This window comes from Brassica rapa, chromosome A03, assembly GCF_000309985.2.
Source record: "Brassica rapa cultivar Chiifu-401-42 chromosome A03, CAAS_Brap_v3.01, whole genome shotgun sequence".
NCBI classification, from domain to species: Eukaryota; Viridiplantae; Streptophyta; class Magnoliopsida; order Brassicales; family Brassicaceae; genus Brassica; species Brassica rapa.
In genome coordinates, this window is record NC_024797.2 from 7,443,706 (window position 1) to 7,457,444 (window position 13,739).

Consider the following 13,739-nt stretch of genomic DNA (forward strand, 5'->3'; position numbering starts at 1 on the left):
AGTATATATCGATAAATTAATATCTCTATAAATTAATAAAATATTATAGTTTTGGTGTAGTCCCAACATTATTAATTTATAGAAGTTTCAATGTACTAAAAATTGCATACTTTTTTTTAACTCTTTGCTGCCATGTCAAATAAAATCTTACTGATATTGTTTCCCATTAATATATATATTTACGTTAAAACAAATAAATTTTATTGAAAAATTCTCTCCTATAAATTTATTACGAAAACTTCTCCTATAAATTTCTCCATCTCCACTCTATAATTTACTCCAAAAATAGAGTGATAAATGTAGTATGAACCAAAAATAAAAAATCACTCCATAAATTGAGTAATCACTTTTTTGTTTCTTCGTTACTTCATTTTGCAGTAAATTATAGAGTGGGGTTGAAGATATTCTAAGACTAGCAAGCACGCAAGCTTAAGGATATTGTTACTTCTTCCTACAATTGTGATGTAAGTCACTAACTTTTACCTTCATCCAGTTTTCTCATGTCGTAAGATATGTTATGATCTGATTCGGATTTGTTTTTAGCTTTATTTATTTGCGAGAAGTCAAAAAAATCGGAAACTTAAATTCACCATTAATATAAGTATGCTTTATAAATAAAACGTCAACTTATGACTATCAAATTGATTAGTCACAACCATTTATGATATTCTACTTTAGACTAATCAACTTCAAAACAAAGTAATACATTATAGTCGCTAACCACTATCAAATGTATATCATTCTCTTTCAACATATTTTCATGTTCGTATTTCTGAACATATTTTATTTATTAAGACCACAAAATAAATTGTAAATTCATTTAAAATAAAAAATACGAACCCGGCGCGTAGCGCCGGAATATCCCTAGTTAACCTATAAAATAACAAAATACAATACAGAAAATCATAATAAATAAAAATACATAAAATATAATTACTACATAATTTTCTTAGCAATTTCATTATATGTAGCATCAGATCTTACCAAATACAAATGCTAATAAAAACAAAACTTGAACATTATTTGTTCATGGTCTCCTTCTGCCAGAGCTTCAACTACCAGAAAATAGACTCGACTCCCACGCAAAGTTCGAACTAAGGGTGCAGATACAACAACCTCAAGAGAACGAAAAAAACAGTTTAACATTAATTTGTGTTGAAACAGTGGGAGCCAATGTGAATCAAACAATAATCATCAACATAACTTTGGTCTAAAATATAAATGTGACTAATGCATAGCTTGATGAACAGGTACTGAAACAGAACCAAACTCTTTATCACCTTCTGTCATCCTCGTCATAACCCTTGGCTTTGCTTTCCACTCCTCCCAACCTCTTCTCACATCTTCCAACTGCTCATCAATCATACCATCGTTCCTCTCCAAATGCTCAAGCCACTCTTTCCACGGAGCTTCCTCCGAATCCAAGAATCTACTCACCTGTGGAACCATCACCCCTCTGTAAAACTCCTCCACTTCTCTCTCCACTTCTTCTGATTCCCCCATTGCTTTTATCTCCGGCCTCCTCCGGAAATTCGCAGGCGATTTAGGCACTTCGAAGCTGTTTCCTCTGAGGATCAGTACTTCGGATGGAGCAAGAGGCAAAACGATTCTTGTGAACTTGTTGAGAGATAGTCTTATGATGTCTCTTGGAAGCAGCTCTCTCTTCACTGCCACAGCTGTTCCAATCATCTTCCGTATCTGATGTAACATGAATGATTCTCCCCATATGGAGATCTCAACAAAGCCGAATCCTAGTGAACTCTCCAGGTTTCCGCAACTGCATCTGAACACTTTTCTGAAATGAGCTGCACTCAGCTTATCCGTTTCATCTGGCTCATGTAGCCATTTTGCACGAATGTACGCCTGAGAATTAGCTACATCTTCATTAGATTCTTCACCATCTGCTTCCTCTTCTTCTTCACCTTCACCTTCAACTTTTTCTTCTTCATTTTCTCTGTTGTTTTCCTCTGTAAACTCTGATGCTTGGATTGATTTTGGTTTCTTCGGAGGGCGTCCGTTTCTATGTGTTATCTTTTGCTGTGATTTCCTTCTGTACTTTGACCGCTGTGTATAGTTATGGAAAGGATAGTCACCCTACAAGGAAAAAACAGAAGCAAAAAACTGTAAGAAGACAGTCGCTGAAACTAAAAGAAACAATGCAAAGCTCTCTTCACCTCGAACTGTTTCAAAATCTCGTTGAAATCTGAAAGGTGATGGTCAATCTCATCTGAAGAAAAGCTATTCTTGACCCCAATAACATCAACAGGAAGGAGGTAAGAATACATCCGAAGCGTACACTCCCTTCGTGGATCAAATCTCCTACCAAAGATGCAAAAGCTTTTCAATATTATCTTTCTCCAACTCTTTACGATCATACATTGCCACTCACCTTTGCGAGGGCAAAACGCTGAAGACTCTGATGTTGTCAGGAAGATGTTTGCTAATGCATTTAGCAAGAGCAGTGCCGTGAGGATCATCCTTCCACGCAGTCTCAGGTATCTCCATCTTCAATGATATTGTTGTTGCCAGAGAATGAACCTACACACACACACACATAAGTGAATCTATCCGATTAGAAGATAATCATCCAAAACAGAGGGAGAAGAAAGCTTACTCCTTTATCGGTTCGGCTACTTCTAGCCCAACCAATCTTGTGAAGATCGCCATAGTTACTCTCTAGAATTCCACCAGCCTTGTATATAGCAACCTCAAGTTCACCTTCAATAGCTAACATTACAAGGTCTTTTAATCAAACATGTTTGATGTTTTGTCGGAACTAGTACAAGAACTGAGGGTTTAAGCTGAGTTTGAGAGATAAAGGTTGAAACTTTATAATGGGAAACTTACTTTTGAGAGAAGGGTCGTCTCTTTGAATCTGTAGGCCTCTGTAATCGGTGCCCACGTAGCCAATTCGGATGACCACTTTCTTCTTTCGATAAGATTCCCATTTATCGGGGAGGGAGTGGTCGGAGGGAGTAGAGGCGGCGGAGGAAGAGAATCGTGCGAAAGTGGGTGTGGCCCGGATGAGTCGGGTCGGGTACCAGAAGACCCGCGAAGGAACTGAGTATCGTAGAAACGAGACTGCTGCCATTTGAAGGGAAGCTGTGGCGTCTTTCTAGAACTGGAGCGCAGATAACAAGCTCCGGCGATTTTCTTATTTTAACTGCTTGCCGTTTGAGAAGAGTTAAGCAACGCGACGTTTTAAATAAATAGTGTAAAGCGACATGGTGTTCACAGAAACTGCCATGTTTTTTGCTAGCAAGGCTGCTGTGTGACGTTTTAAGTATCATCACACACTTTTGACAGACCACTTACTTTTACTCCCTTGTTTCATAACAGCTTGTTAGAATTGGTATTTACACTCTTTAGTATTTGCAAAATGTTTCGAGATTCTAAAAACCGTATTATATATAGTGTGCCTCTCTAAATTGCTCTAACCACTATTTCTATGGAGATTTCTTAGAATCCAAAACTCTACTCACTTCTTGAAACATTCACCATTCTTTATAACTCCTCCACTTCTGAAATATACATCTCTTTCCTCTGGAATTTTCAAGGCAATCTAGGCACTCTCCAAACACAGTACTTCAAATGGAGCCAAAGGCAAAACGATTTTTGTGAACTTTTCAAACATTAGAATCACATTTTGACCACATTTCTTGTGATTACCACCAAAGCTTGACATGTGTCTAACTGGGATATTTCCATATCATTCTCAACAACAATGAGGGCAAGCCAGAGGGATACTCACGAAATCATCAAACTCAGCAAAGGTCTCCAAATGCTTTCGATATTCAAATCTTTGCTACACGACATGGAGTTGTACGAAAAAACCGGCCACTCTTCGCATGGATCTCTTCAAAGAGAAAGGCTATGATGTAAAAATGCTCATGACCTCTAAACTAACTTATCATCCTTGTTATATAACTTCTACTTTCTTTTTTCTTTCAGTTATCTAATATTCTGTTTTGTCTGATACATACAATAGTTCTAGAGATTGACCTTGAACAAGTTAACAAGCGTCCTTAAGCACTGGACCGTCTTGCTCATTTTGGATACCATCACAAACATTAACACACCTTACCAAAGTAGATGTTTCCTCAGTTAGACTGATCCTACTACTATACAGAAAAACTCAAATTTTCTAAATATCTTTCTCCAGGGTAGCAATAAAATAAGATTTTAGAAACCATAAACAAAAGAATAATAAAAATTCTCCTAAATCAGTTACATAAAACAAATATTCAAAACAAAAACAGAACACAGAGAACCAAATGTAGCATTTTAAACTGATATAATATCCAAACAGAAGAGTTCATGAATCAAACCATAACAGCAATACATTTGCTACCGATAAAATTTCCAGCAACCATAACCTGATCACACCACTCAACTTTACCTCAAATCCCTTCTTCTTGTGAAATCTCCGCACACCATATCTCTTGTTTTTCCAGTGAAATATCCACACCCCATCTCTCTCTTGTCATTTCTTCTTTAGAAAAAAACAAAGCTAGCTTTCGACCGTAACCCACTATCTTAGTCCATGAAGCTGGTGAGCATGATTTCGTCTCAGCCAACAGTTGTTCCACACCTTTCACCGCTCCCCAGAGCCTTTGCTTTGGATCATACGTTCTTAAAGAGTTCACACAAAAATCATAGCAGTAGAACACATCATCAAGGACGCACCCTTTCACCCAGAATTTCAGCTTTTCGTCCGTTTCCCATCTACTTTCCTTTGGGTCATAAACATAGCTTCCACCTATCGTATACATCTTACCAGCCATCATCACAAAACTAGGAGTCCACATGTAATGCACCGTCTCTGGTATTGTCATCACAGGCTCCCACGTTTGTGTTTCTGTATTCAACACCACCATCGGCTTCTCCGAGTTAGTATTATGATATCCAAGTACGTAGATTTTCCCATTGATGGTGTCAGCGACTGTAGTATACACGTTTACGTCAATGCTCGGGAGAGGTTGCACCGTGTGAGATCTACAGTCGAAGCTTAACACATTTGTAGTCATACTGTCATCTTTAGTGCTATCAAAGATGTATATCTTCGAGCCCACTGCAGCATAGCTTTGCGCAACAGGAAGCGAAGGGATAAGGACCAAACGGGAATTGTCTTTGGTTTTCTGGCGGAGAATAGACCAACTTTCATCTCCGCCGGTTTCTCTGTTGTGAAGGAGAACATAGAGACAGAGTTCCGTGCATCCCAACAATGATCGTACAGCGAAGAGCATAGGCGATGCAATAAGTGATCGGAAGTGCTTGCAAACGAGGGAAAGTCTTGGATAGTTACATCTTGGTACACGAGCTAAGATGTCAATGATAACGTCTTCTGGAAGTTGTGTAGTCATGGAATCAAATATCGTCCAACACCAGAGCGTAAATCACAAAAACCCTAGTTTTTTTTGGCTCAAATCTAATTTCCAAAACTCTAATTTCCTAAAGTATATAATCTGTTAAATAGGCTTAAAAAAGAAAATAAAAGAAATGATAATACTGCATGTCTTATTGGTTTGTGTCTTTAAAAATAGTTTTAAGGCTGTTTCAATATATTAATAATTCTTAGATTTATTATATAAAAATATCCAAAAAATATATAATATTTTGAAGTTGTTTCCAATACTTGAAAATATTTACAAATAATCAAAAATAAATGTCTAAAATAGATAAACAATACTATGTAACATAAATATATTTAAAATATCTATTGATCATCTATTCAAATATTCAAATCAAATCAATTTATATGTTAGGTTGTGTTATTTTGGCATATAGCATTCAAATTTATATGTAATATATTATTTTATTTTTAGATTTCAAAAATCTTAAAATATATGTGAATTCAAAATTTTAAAAATAATTTAAACGCCGAATCCAAGCCAAACCCGCAAAAATCTAAATCAAATCCGAACCAAAATTTATAAACATCTGAATTGGACTGAGATCTTTAACACCAAAAAACTGAAACACTAATAAATTCAAACTGAACTCGAATGAATATGCTAATGTCCTTCCCTAACCCATACTAAAATATGATCTAGGATTGTAAATCCGAAAATCAAAAATACCCTATCCGAATCCTAACGGATGCCTCCAGTCCTAATCGCTAGCAAGGCTGTGTGGCGTTTTAAGTATCAACACACTTGACTGACCACTTAGTTTTACTTGTTTCATAACAGTTTACTAGAATTAGTTTATATTTAGAAAAGAAAGAAAGATCACTTTCTCGTATATGCAAAATGTTTAGAGGTTCCAAAACGTGTTATATATAGTGTGCCTCTCTAAATTGCTGTAACCACTCTTTCCATGGAGATTTCTTAGAATCCAAAACTCTACTGATTTCTTGAAAAATCACCATTCTGTATAACTTCTCCACTTCTGAAATATATCTCTTTCCTTTGGAATTTTCAAAGCACTCTCCAGAACAGCACTTTAGATGGAGCCAAAGGCAAAACGATTCTTGTGAACTTTTCAAACATTAAAATCGTATTTTCACCACAATTCTTGTGATTATAACCAAATCTTGACATGTGCTAATTGGGATATCCCCATGTCATTCTCAACAACAAGGAGGGCAAGCTAGTTACTCATACGAGGGATACTCACGAGATCATCAAACTCAGCAAAGGTCTCCAATTAATGCTTTCAATATTCAAGAACTATTCCGTGGTGTGGCATCTTTGTTACACGACATGGACTTGTACGAAGAACGAGTCTAAGCCGACCACTCTTCGCAAGGGTCTCTTCCTAGAAAAAGACTTATGTAAAAATGCTCATGACCTCTAAACTAACTTGTCATCCTTGTTATATTTCTACTTTTTTTTCTTTCAGTTATCTAACACTTGGTTTTGTCTGATCTACTTTATCAGATACAGTAGTCCTAGAGATTGACCTTTAACAAATAACTAGCTTCCTGCTTCCTTTAAGCATTGGACCGTCTTGCTCATTTTGGATACTATCACAAACATTAACACACCTTGCCAAGTAGATGTTTCCTCAGTTAGCCTGATCCTACTACTAAACAGCAAGACTCAAAATTACTAAATACTTTCTCCAGGATAGCAATGAAATAAGATTTCAGAAACCATAAAACAAGAATAATAAAAAAATTCTCCTGAATCAATTACATAAAACGAATATTCAAAACAAAAACTCAAACAAAGAACCAAATGTAGCATTTTTGACTAATAAAATATCCAAGCATGAGAGTTGATGAATCAAACCATAACAGCAACACATTTGTTAACGTCAAAATTTCCAGCAACCATAACCTGATGACACCACTCAACTTTACCCCAAGTCCCTTCTCCTTCTTGTCTTTCCAGTGAAATCTCCGCACACCAGATCTCTCTTGTCACTCCTTTAGGAAAAAACAAAGCTAGCTTTCCACCGTAACCCACTATGCCCGTCCATGAAAATGTTGAGCATGATTTCGTCTCAGCCAAAAATTCTTCCAGACCTCTCACCTTTCCCCAGCGCCTTTGCTTTGGATCATACATTATTAACACGTTCCCATCATAATAATAGCAGTACATAACATCAGCAACGACGCACGGATTGATCCAGAAATCCAGCTTCTCGTCCGTTTCCCATCTATTTTCCTTTGGGTCATAAAGAAAGGTTTTATTAGAACACCTCAAATACATCTTACCATCCATCATCACACAGCTAGAAGGCCACGTGTAATACGCCATCGTCTCTGGCAGTGTCATCACAGGCTCCCACGTTTGTGTTTCTGTATTCAACACCACCATCACCTTCTTCGAGTTAGTATTACGATACTGATACCCAAGTACGTAGATTTTCCCATTGATGATGTCAGCGAGTGTAGTATACACGTGCACATCAATGCTCGGGAGATGTTGAACCGTGTGAGATCTACAGTCGATGCTCAACACATTCGTAGTCACACTGTCATCTTTAGTCTTACTCTTATCAAACACGTATATCTTCGAGCCCATTGCGACATAGCTTGCATCGAGTTGCGCAACGGGAAGCGAAGGGATAAGGACCAAGCGGGGATTGTCTTTGGTTTTTTGTCGGAGAATATACCAACGATGATCTCCGCCAGTTTCTCTGTTGTGGAGGACAACATAGAGGCAGTGTTCCGTGCATCTTAACAATGATCGTACAGCGTAGAGCTTAGGCGATGCAATAAGTGATCCGAAGTGCTTGGAAACGAGGGAGAGTCTTGGATAGTTGCATCTTGGTACACGCGCTAAGATGTCAATGATAACGTCTTCGGGAAGTGGTGTACTCATGGATCAACTATCGGCACCAATATCAGTGCGAAAATGCCAAAAACCCTAGTTTTTGGCTCAGATCTGATTTACAAAACTCTATTTTCCTTATTATTTTACTAAAGAGGACTAGGGTTTTAAAACTTGTTAAATGGATTTTTTTTTTAGAAAAAAAAGGATTCTTATTTGGTTTGTGTTTTTTTCAAATGGGTTCTTATGGCTACTGGATTTGTTTTTTAAAAATGAAATTACAGAAATCATTTGTTTTTTTTAAGATAATTACAAAGTTTTACAGAGCATATATTGCATAATATCATTTTGTTATATTTGTTATTATTTACTACTTATTCTATTGACTTTTATTCTGTATTAATTATTTTTATATTGTATAATATCTATTGACTTTTATTTTCTATTAATTATTGCAAAATGTGAGTATTGGACACAATATTTCCGAGAGCAAAAGCGTAAAAAACGACTTATTGACAAAAGCATTAGATGCTTCAGAGCTGCTATATCCCTTCCCATCAAATGGATTCATCAGGCAGAAACTTATATTAAAATATCTTCACTAGACAGAACATTTTGAAATATACATGGAACCATGTAACTCTGATCACCTGCATAGGACCAAAAGAATTGATTCGGGCAAATATTTCTCAAATGAAGTGTTGAGCTAAAGCAATGACTTATGTGGCTTTTTTTAATCGATCAGTGCGAGATCAAATTTTTCCTGATCTACTGTAACAAACACAACAGGACTAGACTTGTACCAGCTTCCTTTTCATTTTGGATACGACCACAAACATTAGCACACCATAACCGCCCGCAAGAATCTTTGTGGCTATCTGCACATCAACTAGATGTCCTTATAGTTTCTCTTGAATCCGGAGTTACCAGTCGATAAAAACTGCTTGAATATTTGAGAACTTGACCACACCACTCAACTTTACCCCCTTATGGACGTCTTTCCATCGAAATCTCCGCATGCCAAATCTCAAATGCTCTTCTTTAGGAGATGGGCAAGTGACAAATGCTCTTCTCAAACGAGTTTAGGTTTGCCTCAACAGCAAGCAGAGAAAGTGAAAGCAAGAATACATAAAACAAATACAAGGAGACTGACTGAACAAAAAAAGAGCTCAAGGAGGCAAATGACAACATGATCTCTGTACATTTTTGAATTTTGAGACAACTTGTTTTAAGAAACAGCATTCAGACAGGAAAAAACTGTTCACGATCTTGCATTGCCACTACTCTCAGACAGAACCTTAGTGATCTTCGTGAATGTTACGAATCGCAGCAGTTATTTTCTTGCAATCAAACTCCATCGTCTTCATCCAATTCTCAAAATCTCCAATCTCCTACCAAAACACACACAGATCCACCATGAACACACAAACAAACAATCAAAAGACATAAACGGGAGATAAAGAAACCTTGACGGCGCTATTAACGGCGTGAGTTGCAGCAAGCCACTGATCCGTCTGTTTGCCGAACCGCGCCACCGTAACCGCAAGCGATCTTATCTCCGCCTCGATCCGCTTCTCGTTGACGAAACACTCCTCCACTCCTCCGTTCACCGCCTTCACCAGCAGATCCGCCGTTCTCGTCGCGTGCCTGATCGCCTCCTTCCTCGATCTCTCCGTCTTTTCCCGGAGCTGTAGCGACGATCGACGGTTGTCTTCGATCATCTGCAGGAGGCTCGATTCCAGTGTTCCGGTCTCCTCCTCGGTTCTCTCCTTCTCCGAAAAAGGTAGCACGCGCCCACGCGACGTCAGCATCGACATCGGCGTGTTCATTCTTCTTCCACCGGTTAATTGGTTCGGTGATGATTAATCAAAAAAAAAGGAATATTCAATATTATTGCACTACGCGCCGTTTATGGCTCAAGCAAACGGCACACATTCTCTCTTTTGAAATAACACGATTTTGGTAGATTAGCCCGTTTAAACCATTTGAGCCAGTGATTAGACTTTTTCTGTATGTTACGTGACAGTGAGAAATAATGGTACTGTGATACCTTTGTATAATTTTTTTCCTTTAGTCGAAACCTTTTGATGCTACTAGTGTTTAAAAAAAAATCTAATATTACAACTTTGTGTAGTATTATTATTTTACAACTCTATGAAACTAGGAGACCTTGTCAAATCTATAAACTCAGAAACTCTTGGCCTCTTCATAGAGGATCCAACTCTGCAGCTGGGTGAGGGAGTCATCAGATCTATCACTTCAACTTCAGTGGTTGATGTGATAAGGTTGCTTCTTCTCCAACAATCTTTCCCCATATTGATGTATGATACTTCATCATCATCAATCTTTTCAAAGCTAAAACCGTTGAAAGTTGCTACTCTGTGTTCTTTCTCCACAGCTTCAGTGCTACCTGATACTTCATCTTCATCTTCATCACTCTCATCTAATAACCCAAAACCAGTGAAATTTGCTAATCTGTCATCAAGTACAGCTTCGGGTTCTTTCGCTTTCTCAAAATGTCGACCATGAAGATCTTTTTTACCCGGATAAAAGTCATCCAATGAGATTGTAGTTGGATTCCTAGGCTGGATTTGGTTGCTGCTATAATCATCCTCTTCTTCATTACTATCAGTACTCTCTTCATCTTCGGGCTGAGAATTGTTGTCTCCTTTAGTGAAACATGGAAGATCACCCATAGCACAAACTTGGACTTTCATGTGAGGAGGCAAACTTGGAGAACCACCGCCGTGGTGTGCGTACTTTGATGAGAAATAGTTGACTGTCAGGTTCAAGCTGGTCACCAAGACACAGAGAGAAACAGTTATGTCGGTAATTATAACGGATACATCAGCATAAACAACAACAAGAAGCTTTATCTTTCTTTACCTATTCCAAGCTGGAAGAGTTAGCATTGTGTAAGCAAGCTTGATCTTGCGTGCAAGTCCAGAGAAGGATTTAAAAGCAGCAGCAGCTTCTCGCACTGCACGAGATTCTCTGGGATGCTGCCAAGCCCACTCAAACTGCAACAGAGGACAAGAAAGCAAGGAGCTTTAGCCAGGAATTGGTGATTATTATTATAAAGACTGAAGCTTGGCGGTATCGAAGATCAAAGGGAACCTGAAGGGCAGAGACGTTGGTAGGGAAACCAAAGATACAGAGGACCATTTCCCAAGGACGTTTCTTCTTAGTTCTAAATGCACCACTCCTTATCTCTCCATTGTGCTGCCTTATTCTCCGCTTTGGGTTAACCGTGAACCTGTAATACCAAACCGTTACTTAACCAATTTCAGCAGTAAAGCAACATCTTGAAGTCTAAATTCAGATTTGACCAAGAGGGAGTAGCCAATTTGATCAGACAAGCATCAGTTCATTTCAGATCGGTAACTTCATAACAGAACATGATCCTCTGTTTCGAGGATTTGGAAAGAAGGACAGATCATAGGGAAGAGAAAGTAGAAGGAGTACCCGATATAGGTGTGACCCTTGTGACGAGGGCTAAGGGAGGTCAAGATGTAGCAGGCGAAGAACCCTTTTCCATCTTTTCCGGTGACTACACGCGACTCATCATCCTCACCGACGGGATCTAGGGTTTTCTGATTTGGATCTCTTCTTCTGCCCCTTTTCTCTCTCATCTCTCCTCTCAGCGTCAATTCGACCGTTGACGAGACGATACAGTTCTAAAATCCCGTTATCCGGAAGGACGGTAGTGGGCCTATTCAGTCAAGGTCCATTATCTCAGTTTATTTTTTATCAAATTTTTTTTATCAAATTTTTTTTTTTTATCAAATTTTTTTTTTATCTCAGTTTATAAAGTTATAGAATTTGTCTCTCAAATTTGGCAATTAGTGTTACAGTGTGGATTCACCAAATAGGTATCACACTGCGTGAGAATGCCTTCTAATTAATATTAGGACATAATCAAATCGTCCGCTACTAAGCTACTAAGAGCATCTCCAAAAGAAACTCTATAACTCCAAATATAGAGTTTTTTGCTCTCCAAAAAGGAATTTCAAAACTTCAAATTTGAAGTTTCATCTTTTATTTGCATTTTGGTCCTTACAATTATACATCATATTTATAATTCTTAAATATTTTTTTGTTTATTTTTTTAATCCTTAAAACTTTTATATCTCATAAATATTTTAAATTTATTTTAGAAATTTAATTTTTACACATGAAATTAAATAAAAAAATTTAAAACAAGATTTATAATATTTTAAAACTAGAATTAAACAACAAGAATATTACAAAAAACCATAATACAAACTTATTAAAAAGACACATGAAGACATAATTATTACTCAAATTTAAATATTATAACAACACTAATAGTATGCCAAATTTGCTCCGGAACCTCCAAAATCTCCAAAATATTGTCCAAACAAATTTGTGTAACCAAAGATGATTGTTGTTGTTGCTCTTGACGCATTTTTCGTATGATTCTTTCTTGTTCAGATCGAATGTATTCACGAATATTAACATCATTGATAGAAGCTAAGTTTTTTAGCAATATTTTATTTTCCTCTTTTACTTCTTTAAAAGCTAACTTTTTTGCTTCATTTTGCAGTCGTAATTCAATCATCTCATGACCTTTTTCCCTGCTTGTTGTACTTTCGTTTAAAAGATCAAGGATTTTTTCGTTTGATGATATCAAACTATCAGCAGCCATATTATGAGGATATCCGATTTCAACAATTTTGGGCTCGTAATCTACAAATAAAAAATAAAGAGAATCATTTCTTACTTCGAAATGCACTAGTTGATCATATATGAGAGCATTATGGAAATAATTTTATGGAATAATGTAATATTTGCTTGCAGTTTAATATTTAATTATGTACTTTTATTTATAATTTTATATTTTAGTGTAAGATTTTTTTAGTTAACATTTCTGTAATATTTATATATATGTACTAGTTATTTATATAAGTTTTATGAATTTACATCAACTATGACAAATATAAGGACCATAGTGTAAAATATAAATAATTTTGAAGTTAGGTTTGAAGTTTTACTTTTGGAGAAGAACACGTTGAAACTTCAAATATAGAGTTTTGGAAACTTCAAAATAGAGTTCTTTTTTGGAGATGCTCTAAGAGCACCATTAACCAAGGGTACTTAGGGGTTGCTTAAAATTTTTTAAATTAGAAAAAAAAAGAAAAAAAAGAAGAAGAAGAAGAAAGAGGAGTACTTAATTAGGCATCACAAGCACCTGTTGCTTGCACTATTCGCGGGCCCCACTGACACGTGGCGGCCCACGATTAGTTCGTTTTTTTTTTAATCAGAGAAAAAATTAAAATAATAATAATAATAATAAGCATTCCAAATGGAGTGCTAGGGTTAATGGTGCTCTAAGACCATCTCTGATAGTACATAAAAAATTTCTCTATAATTCACATTAAAATAGAATAACTATATGTGAAATACTCTAGGATATCACTAAAAAAGTTTATGTCACAAAAATAGATTCTAAAAATCAAAATGATAAAAATATTTTATTAAAGAGGTAAATATACC

At 36.6% G+C, this 13,739-nt stretch overlaps 5 protein-coding genes across 5 annotated transcripts; all 5 read right to left on the reverse strand.

The window, feature by feature from the left end:
* Positions 1-1,095: 1,095 nt before the first annotated feature.
* Positions 1,096-3,162, reverse strand: LOC103857306 (putative tRNA pseudouridine synthase). The gene is made up of 5 exons (XM_009134475.3): positions 2,848-3,162; positions 2,615-2,727; positions 2,390-2,538; positions 2,175-2,319; positions 1,096-2,094 (listed from the first exon to the last, which is right to left on the reverse strand). Exons 1-5 carry the CDS (start codon positions 3,089-3,091, stop codon positions 1,228-1,230), a joined length of 1,518 nt encoding a protein of 505 aa, XP_009132723.1. The 5' UTR covers positions 3,092-3,162; the 3' UTR covers positions 1,096-1,227.
* A 1,238-nt stretch (positions 3,163-4,400) lies between these two features.
* On the reverse strand, positions 4,401-5,363 carry LOC103857307 (F-box/kelch-repeat protein At4g38940-like). The gene has a single exon (XM_018657310.1). It carries the CDS (start codon positions 5,361-5,363, stop codon positions 4,401-4,403), a length of 963 nt encoding a protein of 320 aa, XP_018512826.1.
* A 1,716-nt stretch (positions 5,364-7,079) lies between these two features.
* LOC103857308 (F-box/kelch-repeat protein At4g38940-like) lies at positions 7,080-9,350 on the reverse strand. The gene is made up of 2 exons (XM_009134476.3): positions 9,113-9,350; positions 7,080-8,993 (listed from the first exon to the last, which is right to left on the reverse strand). The coding sequence occupies exon 2, from the start codon at positions 8,271-8,273 to the stop codon at positions 7,230-7,232; it is 1,044 nt and encodes a 347-aa protein (XP_009132724.1). The 5' UTR covers positions 8,274-8,993; positions 9,113-9,350; the 3' UTR covers positions 7,080-7,229.
* LOC103857309 (biogenesis of lysosome-related organelles complex 1 subunit 1) lies at positions 9,330-10,191 on the reverse strand. The gene is made up of 2 exons (XM_009134477.3): positions 9,689-10,191; positions 9,330-9,613 (listed from the first exon to the last, which is right to left on the reverse strand). Exons 1-2 carry the CDS (start codon positions 10,049-10,051, stop codon positions 9,521-9,523), a joined length of 456 nt encoding a protein of 151 aa, XP_009132725.1. The 5' UTR covers positions 10,052-10,191; the 3' UTR covers positions 9,330-9,520.
* An 82-nt stretch (positions 10,192-10,273) lies between these two features.
* LOC103857310 (structure-specific endonuclease subunit slx1) lies at positions 10,274-12,205 on the reverse strand. Its single transcript, XM_009134478.3, has 4 exons — positions 11,688-12,205; positions 11,340-11,478; positions 11,109-11,242; positions 10,274-11,015 (listed from the first exon to the last, which is right to left on the reverse strand). The coding sequence occupies exons 1-4, from the start codon at positions 11,852-11,854 to the stop codon at positions 10,367-10,369; spliced, it is 1,089 nt and encodes a 362-aa protein (XP_009132726.1). The 5' UTR covers positions 11,855-12,205; the 3' UTR covers positions 10,274-10,366.
* Positions 12,206-13,739: the final 1,534 nt, after the last annotated feature.